Source organism: Lactuca sativa, chromosome 1 (assembly GCF_002870075.4).
Source record: "Lactuca sativa cultivar Salinas chromosome 1, Lsat_Salinas_v11, whole genome shotgun sequence".
Taxonomy (NCBI): Eukaryota; Viridiplantae; Streptophyta; class Magnoliopsida; order Asterales; family Asteraceae; genus Lactuca; species Lactuca sativa.
Genome location: NC_056623.2, coordinates 68,673,139 through 68,687,084, shown reverse-complemented (window position 1 = coordinate 68,687,084; position 13,946 = coordinate 68,673,139). Strand labels below are relative to the sequence as shown.

The 13,946-nt window shown below is 36.5% G+C and overlaps 1 protein-coding gene and 1 long non-coding RNA gene across 2 annotated transcripts; one reads left to right on the top strand and one right to left on the bottom strand.

The window, feature by feature from the left end:
- Positions 1-294: 294 nt before the first annotated feature.
- On the bottom strand, positions 295-3,143 carry LOC111914935 (UDP-glucuronic acid decarboxylase 1). Its single transcript, XM_052770814.1, is given in 7 exon segments — positions 295-732; positions 900-992; positions 1,106-1,180; positions 1,248-1,331; positions 1,715-1,794; positions 1,874-2,021; positions 2,475-3,143. Coding segments are annotated over 7 exon segments (1,359 nt in total). The 3' UTR covers positions 295-522.
- A 217-nt stretch (positions 3,144-3,360) lies between these two features.
- On the top strand, positions 3,361-4,443 carry LOC111914937 (uncharacterized). Its single transcript, XR_006190812.1, has 2 exons — positions 3,361-3,851; positions 4,084-4,443. It is a non-coding gene; the product is annotated as an uncharacterized LOC111914937 (long non-coding RNA).
- Positions 4,444-13,946: the final 9,503 nt, after the last annotated feature.

Here is a 13,946-nt window from a genome sequence, read left to right as displayed (position 1 = left end):
CCATGCACTTATAAGTCTAACAAAATCCAATCTTTTAGGTAGAGGAATAAAGCGTGGAAGGAATTGTATTCCAAAAGAGAAGTAACAAATTCTCATTCATGTTATGCCAAACACACCGAATATAAAAACACTTTCAGTCTTTCACCCTACAAAAGAGAGGAGAAACAAAGCTACTTTCCCCTTCATTCCGATAAATGAGAATTAGATGCCTTGCTACTTTTCTTCATTTTGGTTCTTTTTGTTATAAACTTATAACATCAACTTCTAAATATTAATTATAAAAGTATGTTTCTTCAAATAAAAATTATATAAATTAGTGCAATTTATACAAAGGGGTTAATTTGAGTCAAAAAAAGATCTATAATAAAAAAAACTAACGCTTACTCCAACCTCAGAGCAAGAGGAAGAATGGCGACATTCCTAAAAGAATCATGTAGTTAGATGTATATCACAACTAAAAAGAAACTATATAGATACATGGTTTCTGAATATATACATGCTGGTTTCTGGTCTTCCCTTTTCTTATTTGTCATCATCGCCTTCTATTTCTTTCAAGATTCGATCCCTGAAATCTGATGCCATTAGTGGGAGACCCTCTCTGAGTGTTACTTTGGGCTCCCAATTTAGTAGCTCTTTTGCTTTGCTAATATCGGGTTTTCTTTTTTGAGGATCATCAGCAGTGTTGTCTTTGAATTCAATCGAAGCATTTGCATCAATAGTTTCTCTCACCACCTAAAAACGAAAAAGTCTAAAGAGTAAGACAAGAAACCAAAATGGGCTAGCCCTCTTAGTCATGTTTGGTTAAGTTGGAGGAAGAAATGATCGATATATCATACATATATCATAAAAATGGGTTATATTATGATTTTGCATTCATTCCATGATGAAATGATACAAACCTGAGCAAGCTCTAACATGGTGAACTCTCCTGGATTTCCCAAGTTGAAAGGTCCAACATGGTCACCTTCCATGAGAGCCATCAGTCCATCAACCTGAAATCAAAGCAACTGTATAATTAAACAGGAACCAAAAAAGTTGTATGAATATAAACTTTAAAAATGTTCTTACAAAAAATTGTATGTGTTTGTATGAAGAAATAGCGTACCAAATCTGAAACGTATTGAAAGCTTCGTGTTTGCTTTCCATCACCATAAACAGTCATGGGTTGTTTGCGAATGGCCTACAAAAGATGTTGCCTTACGAAAAAGTATTTTCTAATTATGACAACTTGTATAATGTTTTTTTACCTGTGAAACAAAGTTGCTAACGACACGTCCATCTTCTAGACACATTCGAGGACCATATGTGTTAAAAATACGTGCAATCCGGACCTGCAATATGTGAATTTTCTATCATAAAACGTAGGTTTCACTACCCTAATAATCTCTTTTAAGCACGCTTAACTAAAGCTGTATCGATAAATGATGTTTACAAAATATTTTGGAAAATGACGAGACATTTGAAGGAGCGGAAGAAAAAAATAATAATGACAAAATTGCAAAAAGTTAGGACCTAATGAGAAAGTTTTATTTCTAAGACTTTCACTATCAACAATCATTTCCTTCTCAATTAAGTCAAAAAGGTATCGAGTCATACAATTAATTAAAAAAGAAACAACCCAAGTGTTGTTTTGGTAATTTTTATGTCCAAAAGAATAAGAATTATGGAAAATTAAATAAACAAAGGGCGAAAAATCATCGGTATGCAACATCACCTCAACACCTTCATTTCGATGATAATCCATTGTTAATGTTTCAGCTGTTCTTTTCCCTTCATCATAGCAACTTCTAACACCTACATTACATTATCATGAACATTGTAACGAATCAAAAAGGAAAAATAACATAAAATGATAATAAAACGAAAAGTCCACCTATTGGATTTACATGTCCCCAATATGTTTCCTTTTGAGGATGCTCAAGAGGGTCTCCATAAACCTCACTAGTGCTCGTAATCAAGAACCTTGCCTTGACTCTTTTGGCAAGTCCAAGCATGTTTAGGGTGCCCATAACATTTGTCTTGTAATCGTATGAGTTAAGGAGACAATTCAAATACTTTAAACTTCAACGGAAACCACATTAAGTCCAACAAGTCACAAATCCATGAAAAAGTTTCTTTTAATATAGAGTAACACCCCTTCTAATCAAGAGAAATGCATACTTTGACTTCCAAGGTTAAATTTAGAAATGAGTTCAAACATAAACAAATATAGTGTCGAATTTGTAAGAATAAAACCCAAATCAAGAAATCCGAAAAGTTCTATGTTGAACCTCAAAAGTCAAAGGTAATCTCTTGTTTGTATCATGTTTAAGGATCTTAAATACCCAATTTGATAAAACACCATAAACAAAAAAGGATTACAAAAGTCCATTACAAACACATAATTGACAACTTAGTGCATAGAACATTAGTTTTGTGGATATAATAATGGGTTTGATCATTTTTTTTTCTTGTTTCAAGAAAATTTGTTTAATGGAGAAAGATTAAGAAAAGGATATGATGGTTTTGACAGGATTATACTTGTAATGAACAGGAGAAGCAGGGCAAGCTAAATGATAGATTTGATCAACCTCCAATAAAATGGGTTCAACAACATCATGTCTAATCAATTCAAATCTAGGGTTTTCTAAATAGTGCACCACATTTTCTTTCCTACCAGTAAAAAAATTATCAACCACAATCACTTCATCACCTCTAGCCATCAATTTATCTACCAAATGACTACCCACAAACCCAGCTCCACCGGTCACCACCGTCCTTATCCTCCTCCGACTAACACTTACAGGAACCCTTCCCGTTGCCCCATGATTAACAGGGCGGCGGTGAGAGGTGGTGCTTTCACGGTCGGAGATTGAAATTGGTCTGGGCATTGAGGTAAATTCGTGGGATTTAATGGTATTCGTTGTGGTAGTGGTTATGGTGGATAACGACGGTTGGAAGATGAAGAAAGTGGAACCAATCCCGATTCCTATGATGATGAAGAGAAATCGTTGCTCTTTGAAGATGTAATTTACGGATCTATGGATAGATCTTGAAGACGATGGATGTCTAAGCGACCTGGGTGAGTATGGTGGAGTTTGATTATTGGGCATTTCTTCATCTCGCCGTTGATGTTTGTGTAATTGCTTCATGTTGTTCATCATTTTTGTGTTCAAGAAATTGACGTGTTTTGGTGCATAGATGAAGAAATGAGGATCATGAGAAAGAAATTAGAAATTGGTGTGAAAGATTTCATGCAATATAGGTTGAATCTTCAAGATTTGCACAAGATTTCTTTTTTTGAAGTTGGGAGGGGTCTAAATTGTTGAAAACATTTAGGAAGAATGGGAATGAAGAAGATGATCTATTTCTGATGGAGTCAAATCTGTTGGAAAACATTCTCCAAATCTATTTTGGTACACTAACGTTAATCTATTCTATTTTATTAAGCATATTGTTTAATTTCATATTTCAAATTATTCTATTTTATTAAGCATTTCTTGAAATGTAAGAGGTACAAAAAATAAAAAATTAAGTACAATCGCTTATTGCTAATCTCCCCAATATGACTAATAATTAATCCTTGTCAAAAAATAAGAAAAAAATAACATGAAAAGAAGATCAGAAGTTAATTTGGAATCCCGTATTCCCCTCAATGATGGTTAATTTCATATTTCAAATTAACCACAATTATCTCCCTCCATTACTCAGTTTTTCGTCTATAAATAATATACCCATCTTTTCTTGCATAGTCACCTCCATCTCCAGAATTGCACAAAATTTGCAGAGATAACAATGGCTTCAAAGTCGACATACCATACATGTCGTTTGCAAAGAGATGTCGAAAGAATGACCATTAATGGTTGATACGGGTAAAGAACTTGAAGTTGAACATGAATATCTATTCTAATTCTTTTTTTTTTTCTAACTTATGACTAATTGCTTATAATTCTTCTTTTTTTCATGTTTATGATATTTTTTATTTACTGAAACTTAAACAAAATATTAACAAATTGTTTCTCTAATACTCTTTGTAAACGATTGCAATATCCTATGTGGCTTGTGGTTTGAGTCAATACTCATGTAAAGATTTTTTTTGAACAGTTTCATGTAGAAGAATTAATCTACTCTAAGAGTAAAAGCAACATTTTCTCATCCACAACCATTGTAACCGCGTCAAATGTCACCAGAAAGATTGGTGTTGGTTGGATGGTATTTTCCATTGGTATTTACCAAAGGTATCTCAACTCCTGCTACTAGACATCTTTATGTCTAAACAAAACCTAAGATGTAAGTGAATTTATACTAAATATTTTAGATTTTCTTTTATCAATTTAATTAGTTTATTAAATCTTTTGATCTTATTTCAAGAAGCTTTTACTCTAAGGTGGTGACCAAGTTGTATATATAGATAATGTATAGGTTTAGATGGAATTTATGCAATGAATTGAATTTTTTCTCAAATTATGTAGTAAAGTGTTTTTTTTTTTTTATAAATATGCACTATGATTCGTCCACTTCTACATTATTATTTTTTTTGCCGATTTCACAATCGTCATCATATTTTATAACCACACATGCTAAATATGATGACTAAGAAGGTCTGGTTAAGTTATTCTTGAAAAATACTTTTTACTTACTAAAATACTCTCATCTCTTTGTTTTTCCCTTCATTACATTCTCCCCTTGTTCGCTAATATCTCATTTCAACTTATAATTTTATCTATTGGAATAAACTAAAATACCCGAATAACATTATCTAAATTCTAAACTGATCAGGTGCTTCTAAAGTTGGGCTTGGCTAGTCACCCAAGTCACATGGTTACACCAACAACAAAACACAAACATTTTGAATGTTTTAAAAAAAAAAAACATTATGGGCTAATATGAAACAAAACTAACTCTTTTTATTGATACGAAAAAGTTTACATTGTTCGCTTTTTAATTTGGGTAGTAAGTAAATTTCTTATAGAAAGAAATCAAACCATTAAAAAATTTATATATAAGTATGCTCATGCCATCAAATAACAATTTAATTATAAAGATGTTACTTTTTATGCTATATATATTGGGGTAACATCATAGGTTATTGAACTTGTAATAATTATTCTTATATAGTTATATTTCAAATTGGCTATCAGATGCATTCGTAAATTTGATTAGGTCACCCATTATTGCCATGAGTTTGCAAACCCTTTTGAGACGTACTTTCAAAAGTCACAAAAGTTGTCTCATTTGGTCATTTACACATGTCACTATTTAATTGGGTATGATGATTTGTAGGAACAAAAAATAGGATAATATTTAATTTCTTTTTTAAAATAAGCATTTTGAAACAAACAAAAGAGCAGAAAATAATCAATCAATGATCTCTTTATGTTTTTCGACTCTTTCATTACGCCTAAAACTAAAACTATAAGTTGGTAGTGTACCAAGTCTCCGTGGCTATTCATCTTTTGTTGTTACCTTCTACTCATGTAATTAAGAAAATACGAAATATATTGCTAATAAATAAGTGACACAAATAGATTTGACTTTAAATGTCAAATGTATAAAAGATTTATGGATGTATTTTCTTGCTTTTGTTGTACTTCCATGAACTTGTTTTCATTGACTTCACTTTGCCCATGACCCTATATTAAGAAGAAAAAAAAGTCAACTTAAAATCTAAAAAACTATAAATTTTTTAACAATAAAGGAAGGTCAAGGTAAATAGAGCATATTTCACATCTTCACATATAGTAAACAGAGGTAAAAGTAAAAATTCACATTTGCAGACAAGGGCAGTTACATCTTACTATTATTATTTGTTCTAATTGTGAACCGGATAATCCAAACACCTTTTCATTATAAAATGGTTGTGTACATAAATGGTATAAAATGCAAATTAAATGATAATGATATTTATCTTGTGGCATAAATTTTTATAGATTTGGTCCTTATATCAATAATCTGTTACATAAGGGACCTTGTGGCATAAATTTTTATAGAGATCATCCTTAAGTCAATAACCTGTTACAGTAATGGTCCTTGTGGCATAAATTTTTACTGGAATGGTCCTTCTATCAAAATTTGTTACAGTAATGGTCCTTGTGGCAAGAATCTATTACAAAATGGTCCCTATGCTAAGAATCTATTACAAAATGGACCTTGTGTCAAGAATCTGCGTAACTTTGCCTCATTTTCTATGTTTTTTTTTGTTGTTTTCAACATATAATCATATAATCAGTCTTTAGAAAATAATAAAAGTGTTCATATGTGATTACTATTTTAACATAGGGGGTTAATGATATATGAATTTTACACTCCTTGTAGGGTGTTTTAGTTGAATTTATAGCAATGTATGTTGATAATGACTAATTTGTTACATGATTCTGATATGTATGTTATAGGATCTTGATATCCAACTCTACCATGCATCTTTAGAAATTGGGTATGTTGTCTATTGTACCCTTTCATTGTATATGGTTTGTATAACTTATATTTATATTCATAATTATTATTATGCATTTATAAATAAGATTTATCAGTGATTCCAAGTTAAAATACTGATTGATATACTTATGGAAATGATGACAATGATGGATTTAGTGAGGTGGTTAATGTGAGATTTCCAAATAGTATACTCAATATACCAAACCGACCCTACCTCCGATATGATCTTACCTAGTTATTCCTTATTTGATAGATCTTGATGTAGACATTGGGATTGTTTAGGAATCTAGACTATTATATTATAGTCTTAAGAGATGTAAGGCTAAGACTTAGTGATGTTCATACTTAGGTGTAACGCCCGTAGATTTGGGCTAGTCAATTTAGAGATAATATGGGTCGAAAATGACTTTTCGGCAAAGATTATTTAGAGTAAATAATCTTAACCAAGATGTAGTATATGTTACAAGGTTTCCGTACATATAAAGAGCACTGAAATCCGAGTTATAACGAAGAAGTTATGACCCGTCGAAGTTTTGCGACGGAACCGGCAGGACACCAGGAAGTGAAAATAGTGAATTTACGATAGAGCGACTTTTAGCCTTAGAGATCTAAACAAAAGTCGTAGAAAATGTTAAACCAAGAGTGTCCATAAAAAGAACGCCCAAATCTGACTTCGTATGAGGAAGTTATGATTTTTCTAAAATTTGGCATAGCAGTGCACGACCCGAAAACTCAAATTTTAGTTCGAGCAGTTTTTGGCTTACGCGACCTAAATGAGAGTTGAAGATCTCATTAATAGGAACTCAACGGTAAAAGACAGACAAAAACGGAGTTCGTATGAAGGAGTTATGAATTCTTCGCGGTCATTTAACAGTCTAATCTCTTCCTATTGTTAAATTTAACATCGGTCGAGAATTAGCCGACGGAGTAAAAAAGGAAAGTTGTAGATTTTATTTTTACCTATGCGTGGATATAAATAATATCAAAAACGAAGCTCGTATGCGAAAGTTATGGACGAAGTATAGTCTCTACTTTTCGAGCGCGGCAAATTCGATACAGTTTTGTAAATCCGAGATAGATTGAGAATTAGTCAACGAGGTCTAAATGAAAGTTGTAGTACTCGTAAATACCAACATGTGAATATAAATATCGACAAAAATGGAGATCGTATGCGAAAGTTATAGACAAAGCTTAGTCTCTACTTTTCTTTCGAGTGTGGCGAATTCGATACGGTTTTTTGTAAATATGAGATAGAAGGAGAATTAGCCGACAGGGTCTAAATGAAAGTTTTAGTACTCATAAATACCAATGCGTGTATATACAGAACGTAGAAAATGGAGCTCGTACGCGAAAGATACACACCGTAAGCCTCTCTTTCTCTCTCTCTTTTTTTTTCTCTCTCTCTCTCTCTCTCTCTAACTTCTCTCTAGCCTCCCTAAACCCCTCCGAAGTCTAGGGAACCTCCCTAGCACGAGAAGAAAGCCCCGGAGTGCCCGGCGGCTCCGAGAAGAAAAGCTTTGCGCTCAGAAACGTTGCTCCAGTGAAGCCCTTTTTTTAATAAAAACCCGTTGTAAGTGAGATACGCCTATACTATATTTAATATAACTTTTATTTAGTTATAGTAACATTATTAGGACCTTAAAATAATTATTTGGGCTATTATTATGAGTTATATTGAGTGTTATTTAACGCTTATATAATAGTAATAATAGCTAAACTATTAACTAGTCACGGTTAACGTTAAAAACTAAACCCTAGTGGTATTGATACTAGGTTTTGTCGAGGAAAATTGTTTTGAGATAACGAAGTGCTGTCTGAGTTCGGAATCACCACCTAATCAAGTGAGTGCATGGTCCCTTTCATCTTACACATAGATATGAAGTATTTTATATAAACTACGCGTTATGTGTGAATATTATCTGTATAATTGCTATCTATGTTGGATGAACGATTTTATACATGTTTTAAATGATTTAAACTGTATATGTATTTTATATCTACGATAATGTTGGGGGTAAAACATGGGTAGATGTAATAGATGGAGTATGAGTTGGATGATGAGTTGAGAGGTGAAATAGACCGTGAGATGAGGGTGAGAGGTGGACGATGTGAGAAGCCTTTTTCCCAAATGATGGCCCCGTCATTCAGCAGAGTATGGATGACAACCACGGATTATTCTAGACAGTCCAGTGGAACACTAGCAGGCTCGCAACCTGTAGGTGTTGTGAACGATGTGTTCACCGGTGTACTCTAAAAACCCATTGACATGTATTGCGAGTGGATACTGTCGATAAACGAAATAGCCCTAACAGCTATGGATTTAGTGCCTGTTGAGTAAACCCTTACAACGATGGATTTCATGCCGATTCCTTAGGATGATCCTTAGGAATGAATTAACGAGGATTAGCTGATTCTTAGGGTAGACCCTTAAGAGTAAAGAAGATAATGGGGATGGGTAATTGGGTTAACTGTTTGACGATTAAACATAATAATTATATTATTGTGGGTTGAAAACCTTATGTACTCACCATGTTTCCCAATCTGACCCACTCAGTTTATTTATATCACAGGTGTTGATATGAAGTCACATTACACTGAGAGATTAAGGAGATATAGATCACTAGTGATAATGAATGTAAGTTCTGTTTATGCTTATGTTTCTGTATTGACAATGACATCCCAAATGTTTTAAAATGAATAAAAATACATTTATTCAGAAATGCTTTGATAACGTATTTATCATGTTTTACTGGGAACAAATTCCGCAACATTTTGATTAAAAGAGATACTCTGATTTTTATAAAGCATAAACAAAATCGGTCTTTTCTGGCCGTGAGAATGGGGATGTCACATTAGGTCATATCAAAGGAAAAGCCAGTGTGTTAGGCGAAGCGCTACTGAAATCACTAGTCATCCACTTTTAACAGGTGAGTGGCTAGTTACTTTCATCTTACAAATATGTATGAAGTGGTTAGATAATTAAGTGTTATATGTGCCTATTATACGTGATTAAGACCTTCTGTGTTAGATGAAGCTATGTGAGATGATTTTATTTAACCATATATGTATTTTCATACTTATAATATATTAGGTAGTGAAGGGTGATGAGAGATGAAAATAATAATGATAGGTCATGACTTTTATGTAGAGGTGAAAGTTATAGTGAGAGTCAAAAGCTACATCTTTTAGTTGGTGTCTATAAATAACGAAAGTTACAAACTTTCGTTATCTAAGATATTTACAAGAGATTTAGGTTTCGATATGTATATACTAATCTGTGTATTTTTTGTATGTCTAATGTACCCTATAAATAGGGTAGGTACTTAGGTCTAGAGTAAGGAACACTCTCCGTTTTATTCTTTGTACTCGAAAACCATTTGTACTCATTTAGAATTAACTGGAGCTAAACAGATCATATTTAGATCTTGTGTTCTTTATTGCTTTCATCTATTTGATTGATTCAAACATTGTTTTTAACACTCTTCAATTGCTATTAGAGCGGGATTAAATTCATTGATTGAAAAATATGTGTAGTATTTTTCATATTTTTTAATTGCTCATTCCGGTTCATTAGTCCTCAACTTGAAAACACAATTCTTAACTTAATCAATAAGTGATTAATTGATTCTACTATGCCAATCTTCTTGGATTTGCAACGAAGATTCTGATGCTGATTCATGAATATTATGATTAGTGGGTCGATCAGATGGAAGATTATCTTAATGGCGTACATGAAAATCTGTTGTAACAACATAATTTTTCAAACCAAATTTTTCATTTTTACTATTCATAAAACATAACTCTCATCATTAAATCTCCAAAAACCAATTAAAGTTTTCAAAACAATTGTTCAATTCCAGGATCCATAAATACAATTCCAAATAAAAAGTGTGTGTACAATCACACCGGTGCCTTCCCGCGATCCTATGAGGTACCTGAAACACATAACACATAACACGGTAAGCATGAATGCTTAGTGAGTTCCCCAAAATACTACATACAACAATTTGCCACTCGAGGCTATACTCCGTACGACCCTCTAGTCAATGTGTCTCAGCGGGACCCTCCGGTCCCGTAGCTCGTTGGACCCTCTGGTCCGGTCTAGCTCGTTGGACCCTCCGGTCTGGTCTGGTTGAGGACCCTCTGGCCTCGTAAATCATTGGACCCTCCGGTTCGTTCAGAATAGTACATAGCATACATAATCACAAAAACACATAATCTCAAGCAAACACGCACGACCTTCCGGTCCAAACATAGATACCATCCTAGGTAATGATAGTGAGAAGACTCACATCGGGTAAACTCGGACGATCTCGAACTCGAAACACTGATCTAGCCTCCGCCTAAACACATACAAAATTCACTTCTAATTATAAACGACTCTCAAAGGCTAGAGTAATCCCTTCCTATATTCACTCAGAAGGGTAAAAGACCATTCTACCCCTCCAATGGTCCAAAGGTCCACTTGTTGACTAAACCCTAAAAGTCAACGAAAGTCAACCCTAAGGAGTACGTGGCGCGTACTCGATCCCTACGCTGGGCGTACTCAACCATTATGCAGATAACAGGCTTATTTCACCCTACGCCCCGCATACTGGGATTTACGCTCAGCGTACGTCCCAGTTTAACTATCAACTTATTTATGGTCTTAATTAGTTAAGAACTTGGCTCAAATTACAGATCTGGACCCCCTACATCCTCCTAATCCATAAAGTCGAGGACTTTACGCCTTTACATGGCCGTAAAGGTCATCATCAACCAAAACAAACCACTTTCTTCACTAAAGAGCTCATATCTCATGCATGGCTCACTCCTAACGTCCAAGATCGGATTTTTATGGATCTATAACACTTAATACACTGAATAAGGACAGATCAAGGTATATGGATCTCCCTTTGCTCATAAAGTCTCCACCTTTGGGACAAAAACCCTAGAAATGACCCATAATGCACAAATAAAAAAGATTGAGAAAGCTTTGAGCTTTTTACCTCCAACTGATGCTCCAACTTCTGAAAAGCTTAGATCCAAGGCTTGCACACCAACTCTAGCTTCTTCAATGACACCTTCTTCTCTTCAAAGGCACACAAGAACACTATCAAGCTCAAACACACACACACACACACACATACACAAGGTCTAGAACAAGGGTTTGGCTCACTTAGGGTTTTGATCTCTGGATATGGTGGCTAAAAGTGAGGCCAAAATGTTTCTTATATAGGGCTCACCTCCACAATTAGGGTTTCCATCTGGACCTAGTACGCCCAACGTACACCATGGTACGCCCAACGTACCGGGTAGAATCTGCGTCAAGGACACACTCACGAGTACGTGCATCGTACTCTCCCTTACGCTCAACGTACTCAAAAGCCATACTTTTCTTTCATGGACTAATTTTGACAACTTGGGGAAAGAAAAGGATCAAAGGAATATACCTGAATTCTGGGATGTTACAAATCTCCCCCACTAGAATCAGACTTCCCCTACGAAGTCTTGCTCTACAAATAACTCGGGGTACTGCTCCCGCATCTCTAGCTCTGGTTCCCAAGTCAAATCAGACCCCCTTCGGTGCTGCTACTGGACCTGAATAAGAGGCACTTCCTTGTTCCTCAGAACCTTCACCTTCCGATCTAGGATCGCGATCAGTCTCTCGATGTAATTCAGGCTCGCATCCACCTGAATGTCGTCTAATGATACTACCGCCGTCTCATCAGCCACACACTTCCAAAACTGGGACACGTGGAAGGTGCTATGGATCTGGCTCAACTCCTCAGGCAGCTCCAGCTGATATGCTACCTTGCCAACCCTGGCGATCACCCTGAAAGGTCCAATATATCGAGGCCCCAACTTGCCCCTATTCCTAAACTAGATCACTCTTTTCCATGGGGAAACTTTTAGAAGCATAAAGTCTCCGACCTGGAACTCAAGCTCGGATCATCGTCTGTCAGCGTAACTCTTCTGACAACTTTGAGTTGTTTGCAACCTCTGTCTGACCTGCTGAATCTGCTCGGTCGTCTTTGACACAATCTCCGTGCCGCCCGATACTCTTTGCCCCACCTCTCCCTAACAAATGGGATTACGACACCTCCTCCCATAAAAAAGCTCAAAGGGAGGCATACTGATGCTCGAGTTATGGCTGTTGTTATAGGAAAATTCAGCCAAAGGTAGGTATGAGTCCCAACTCCCACCGAAATCCATAACGCATGCCCGAAGCATGTCCTCGAGCGTCTGAATCGTTCGCTCACTCTGTCCGTCTGTCTGTGGGTGGTAGGCGGTACTAAAATGCAATCGCGTTCCCAACTTTTCATGGAACTTCTTCCAGAATCTGGAAGTAAAACGCACATCCCGATCCGAAACTATAGATATCGGCACTCCATGCCGAGCTACCACCTCTCACACATAAATCTTTGCCAGCCTCTTAGCATAAGAGCTCTCACTAATAGCAAGGAAGTGGGAACTCTTCGTCAACCTATCCACGATCACCCAGATCACATCAACTCCACGCGCCGTCCTCGGTAATTTGGTGATAAAGTCCATCGAGATCTGCTCCCACTTGCACTGGGGAATCTCCAAAGGCTGCAATGGACCATGAGGACACTAGTGCTCAGCCTTGACCCGGCGGCAGGTCAGGCACCTTTCTACTACCCATGCTACATCCCTCTTCATATAGGGCCACCAATAGTCTCTCTTCAGATCCAAATACATCTTAGTGGCCTCGGGATGGATCAAAAATCTCGATTAATGAGCATCCTCCATCAAAATGCTACGAGCTTCGCCCGTATAAGGCACCCAAATCCGACCTCGGAAGGTCGTAAATCCCCGGTTATCCATCACAAACTCGGATACTTGGTCGATCACCCGCTCCTTCTTGCGGTTCTCTGGTCTCATGGCCTCTACCTGAGCCTTTCGTATGGTATCCAACACCGGAGTCATCACTGTCATCCTCATGCATATATCCCGAATCGGGGCACTTTCCACCTTGCGGCTTAGGGCATCAGCTACCACGTTAGCCTTGCCCGAGTGATACAGAATCTCACAATCGTAATCTTTTACCATGTCCAACTATCTCCTCTGGCGCATATTCAGGTTAGGCTGATCCATCAGACACCCCAAGCTCTTGTGGTCCGTGTAGATGGTACACCGAACCCCGTACAAGTAATGACGCCAGATCTTGAGGGCGAACACCACTATCCTCAACTCTAAATTGTGGATGGGATACCTTGTCTCATGAGGCTTCAGCTGCCTCGATGCATATGCTATCACGTGCTCCCTCTGCATAAGCACTGCACCTAACCCTGATATAGATGCATCACAGTAAACCACGAAGTCCTCCATTCCCTCAGGAAGAGCTAACATTGGAGCTTCGCACAACCTCTGGTGAAGAGTCTCAAACGAGTTCTGCTGATCGGGACCCCAAACAAAAGCAATACCCTTCCGGGTCAACTTGGTGAGAGGAACAACAATATTGGAGAAATCTTTGATAAACCTCCGATAGTAGCCGGCTAACTCCAGAAAACTCCTGACCTCGGTGGGGG